This window comes from Humulus lupulus, chromosome 8 (assembly GCF_963169125.1).
Source record: "Humulus lupulus chromosome 8, drHumLupu1.1, whole genome shotgun sequence".
NCBI classification, from domain to species: Eukaryota; Viridiplantae; Streptophyta; class Magnoliopsida; order Rosales; family Cannabaceae; genus Humulus; species Humulus lupulus.
The window spans coordinates 157,693,544-157,698,753 of record NC_084800.1 but is presented as its reverse complement, the minus strand read 5'-3'; the positions used below and the strand labels follow the sequence as shown (position 1 = coordinate 157,698,753).

The 5,210-nt window shown below is 33.0% G+C and overlaps 1 protein-coding gene across 1 annotated transcript; it reads left to right on the top strand.

The window, feature by feature from the left end:
- The first annotated feature begins 481 nt into the window (after nt 1-481).
- LOC133798578 (probable aquaporin PIP2-5) lies at nt 482-4,383 on the top strand. Its single transcript, XM_062236949.1, has 4 exons — nt 482-1,024; nt 1,142-1,437; nt 3,651-3,791; nt 4,028-4,383. The coding sequence occupies exons 1-4, from the start codon at nt 721-723 to the stop codon at nt 4,145-4,147; spliced, it is 861 nt and encodes a 286-aa protein (XP_062092933.1). The 5' UTR covers nt 482-720; the 3' UTR covers nt 4,148-4,383.
- The last annotated feature ends 827 nt before the right edge of the window (nt 4,384-5,210 follow it).

Here is a 5,210-nt window from a genome sequence, read left to right as displayed (position 1 = left end):
TGCCTTGCTTACTCCATATGTAATAAAACACCAAACTACGTTTTTGTTTCTTCTCAAAAGATCGGTGGTGGCCTCTCACTAAGAGATTAGAGTTTCAAGCAGTACCAGCACCAGGTCAATGTATATATATTTATAGGTCTCTCTCTCCAGTAAATAATTTTCTATTTTATTTTTTATGGGCACAAATAGCTTATCTATAGTAACTCTATGGCCATCACACTGCTGACTCATTAAGTAGTAACTCTATATTATATTATAGTACTGTGTCCTCCATATACACTTTTATTCCTCATGAAACCATAGCTTATCTATAGTAAGTCTATGGCGCCACACTGACTCATTAAGTAGTAACTCTATATTATATTAGTACCACTACAGAGAGAGAGAGTGGTAAAGCCTACTTTTTTTTTATTTTCTTTAAAAATAAAATTAGAAATAAAATCTATAATCTCAAATTTCAACTCAAGTGCCCAAAATATAGAAATAAAATCTATAATCTCAATTTTCAACTCAACGGTCATTACACTCCTCGCCAGTCACGACCACACTCTCCCCTCCATATATAGGCCCATCATCTCCCCCAACACTCTCCTCCATTCCTATTCTCTCTCTCTCTCTCTCTAGAGTCTTCTATACGTACCTAGTTACTCTTCATCTTCAAGTTTCGCCATTAAAACGCAGCTTATAAGCTTTAATTTTTACTGAACAAAGAAGCTAAGCATGACGAAAGACTTAGAAGTAACAGAGAGAGGTTCCTTTTCTCACAAGGACTACCACGACCCACCTCCGGCGGCACTCTTTGATACCGCCGAGCTTGGCAAATGGTCTTTCTACAGAGCCTTAATCGCCGAGTTCGTTGCTACCCTTCTCTTCCTATACATCACTGTTTTGACTGTCATCGGTTACAAATCCCAGATCGATCCTAAAAACAACGACCCCTGCGGCGGAGTCGGCATTCTCGGCATCGCTTGGGCTTTTGGAGGCATGATTTTCGTTCTCGTTTACTGCACTGCCGGAATTTCAGGTGGGTTTCTCTTCATTTTTAAGGTTTTCTTTTATCAACAAATATATATATATATAGAGAGAGAGATGTCTACGTTTTAACATTTTTGTCTTGTTTCGTTGGGTATTCGAAATAAAGGGGGCCACATTAACCCGGCAGTGACATTTGGGCTGTTGTTGGCTCGGAAGGTGTCCCTGATTCGAGCGGTGCTGTACATGGTGGCTCAGAGTTTGGGAGCCATCGCTGGAGTTGGGCTGGTGAAGGCCTTTCAAAGTGCTTTCTACGTCAAGTACGGCGGTGGCGCCAATGAGCTTGCTGAAGGGTATAGTACCGGTGTGGGGTTGGGAGCTGAAATTGTTGGGACCTTTGTTTTGGTCTACACGGTTTTCTCCGCCACTGACCCCAAGAGAGTTGCCAGAGATTCTCATGTTCCGGTACTGCCTCTGCCTTTATTAATTAATTAATTTCTTGTTTCTATTTTTGTCACATGTTAATTTTAAGTTTTGTGGCAATATCGTTGATTATTATTATTATTATTACTAAAAAGTACGTGCAAAATATAGATCTTGGGGTTTTTATTTCTTCTTTATTTTTGTTTTCGATTTTTTATGGTTTCTCTATAAATGTCTCTTGTAAAGTTCAATGGATTAATTTAGGACCATCTTTAATTTTATACTCAATACAATTTAGATTCTTACATCAAATCAACCATGTTAATATATATATTCCTAAAGTTGCTTTCAATTGTCGATTATTTTTTTTATATAAAACTATTTAAGAACGTGTCCTTGCATAGAACAGGTGTAGAAGCAAAGTGTTTGAGTGCATATTCTTTTGGGACTCATCTACTTTATCAGGAAGTAGAAAGAAAGAAGGAAAGAAAGAAAGCTTTTTTTATAAGTACTTGTTTTTTCTTCCTCTCCCCAACTTGTATTTTTGTGTGTATATATATATATTTTTTCCCCTTATCAGGTCATCGGAATCAACACCCATCAAGTACCAAAGCAAAGGAAATATAATTTCTTTTACTCTGTTTAGTCATTATGAGGTGTTTGAAAGAAAATCTAAGCTCTAAGGAAAAAAAAATTAGGAAGGGACCTTAAAATTGTTGACGTAAAGTTATATATTTTATTATTTTATTTTTTAAAATAAATAAAATATTTTAGAAAAATATAATATGTAAATGATATAGAGAAAAAATAGAGAAATTGATGTATAGTATAAGGTAAAAGTTAAGATAAATTATAAAAAAAAAAAATTGGTGGTGTATTTTGTAATATATATTTTTTATAATATTTAGCTAAAATTCACAAAAAAAAATTTTTATTAATTTTTTTATACATATATTTATAATAATTATATACAAATTTTAATTAATTTATATCTATATTTACATAATATTTATATATTTTTTAAGTTTTTTTTATTTAGTATTGAAAAAAAAAATTGTTTTGGAAAGATATTTTACATCGTTGGAGTGCTCTAAGTGAGGCAGTAACATGCACAAAACTGAAGTGGGTTGTTCAATTGATGGTTACAATTTGTCTGAGCACAAAATTTCACCTAATAATTTATTTTACCCCACTTTGTAGAAAAAAAAAGTCACTTTGTTTTTTTGTCCACTACCATCACGTCACAATAATAACATATGCTCTTATTGAATTATTGCTTAGAGTCAAAACCTTTTTTACTGTTAACCCATTGATGACGTCCCATTTTGTTATTTTTCTTTATGATGTGTTCTGTTTATATAAATGTGTTAAAAGTTTATTGCCACAAAATCTAATTGGAACAGAAGCCTCTCGTGCTACATAAATATAGCATGCGTCCACAACAGTACTTCTTCACTAGTCCTAATTGTTTAAATTCTGGCTTTTATTTTCTTTCAAATATATATGATAATTTTTTATTACAAAGTTTTACTTTTAAGTCCTATCCGAAGGATTTTCATTGTTTTTCGATTCGTGAATAGTTTTTGGCACAATTTTTTTTTATGATCGTGTATATTGTAGATATTTAGAGCATTCTACAAATTTTTTTAGAAAATTCTGAATAGTTTACAATACTGAAAATTAGGTTCAAACATGTTGTTTCATGCACGCAACAACATGTTTGAACCTATTGTAAACTATTCGGAATTTTCTAAAAATTTACAGATGCTATAAATAGCTACAATATACACAGTCATAAAAAAAAATTGCGGCAAAAACTGTTCAAGGGGAGAGACTTACCGGTAGGGTTTAAAATGAAGCCATTATAGAATAATTATAAAACAGGGCTTTCTTTGTCCATTTTTGTTTGTTTTTATTTTTCGTTTCACGGGTGAGATTAGTCTCGTTGTCATGTGGTCCAATATTTTACTTCGTTACATTCCATTCAATTTAGTGTACCTCTCTATCTGCCAATTTTCTTTTTGTCCCATATATATATATATATATATATATGATGATCACGCTAATTTTTTTTTTCTTTTCTTCTTTTATGATTATCCATGTTTTTAAACTTGTATCCATTTATGATTCTAGTCCAAAAGTTATATCAACCGTGTGATGTTTCATTCAAAATAACCCTGCACAGATATTTCAATAATTGATCATCCAGTTTGCTTGGTTTTACTGATAACAATTTTTTTACCAATAATTTCAAGGTTTTGGCACCACTCCCAATTGGGTTCGCCGTGTTCATGGTTCACTTGGCCACCATCCCGGTCACCGGCACCGGCATCAACCCTGCTAGAAGTCTTGGAGCTGCCGTTATCTACAACAATGAAAAGGCTTGGGATGACCATGTTAGTAAAATTACACATTTATTTCATACCCCATATTCAAATGCTCTTAAGTAATATATATCATTATATATATATATGTATGTGTGTAATTAATTAATTTTGTTACTATGTTAAAATTAACTAAGGGCTTGTATTGGTAGGCTTACTTTTTCCATTCTGAAAGTTAATAAAGAAAATTTAGTCTATTCTCTAATATGCTATAGTCTGATTAATTTGTTTCTTAAATGTTTCCACAGTGGATATTCTGGGTTGGACCCTTCATTGGTGCAGCCATTGCAGCTTTCTACCATCAGTTTATCTTGAGAGCAGGAGCTGCTAAGGCTCTTGGGTCCTTCAGGAGCGGCTCCAATGTTTAATTTTTCTGGCTTATATATTATATTACTTCCTTCTTCTATTGGGATAAATTAAGCATTAAGCTAATATTGAAGGAAGGATTAGACAGATCATATAATATCGGAAGAAAAAAAGTTTAAATTATTATTAGTAGTGTTTTTTTTCTTTCTGCTTATTTATGTATTTGTGCTTTCATTATTATGAACTATGAAAATCTAGATACATTCTATTATCAGAGGGCAAGAGCTTTTTGTTTGTACCCTTTACTGATTATTTTCTCTAAGCCGTTATGTACCCTTTACTGATTATTTTCTCTAAGCCGTTATGTACTTTTTAATTCTATTCTTGTCTATCGTTTCTGAGTTATTCTTGTCATGTTTCTTTATTGATACCTTACAAAATTAAATTAAGATAATTGGTTTTCCTTGATTTCATTAATCCACCCTTAGGGTATTAACAAAGAGTATTATATACAATCTCATGTATCTAAAGTATTGAGATTAGGGCCTAAGCCCATATTAAACATACACTAAATAAAGCCCATACATATTAAACATACAATAATCTCAATACCCCATCAAGTTGGAGCAAGGAGTTCACAAATGCCCAACTTGCGCTTGTCGAGAGCCTTTGTATGCTTATGAAAGACAAGATTGTGAGCAATGTAGAGAGTCGATTGACTATCATAGTATAAGCGCATGGCTTTTGTCCTTGTTTGTTTTATCACGAGCAGTACCCTGAGAATGCTCCTCTTGAAGACATGCTTGATAAACACGATTGAGATCAGGCAGAGGAGAAGTGGACAATAAGTTTGAACATACCGTTGGATAGAGTTCATCATCGATGTCAATGAGAAATTGATGAAGTTTCTCCTCATCCCGACCAGTAGAAAACCAGGCAGCAAGATCACAAGTACAATTACCATATTCACACACGTGGAGAGGCTTGAGACAATCCAATTCATCACACAATCCCATCAAACGATTGTAATAATCACCAATAGACATAGTTTTAGTTTGCTTACTGTTTACCGAATTTTTCGGAAATTATAAATATACTGAGAAATAAGAGCTAGAAAGAAAGACA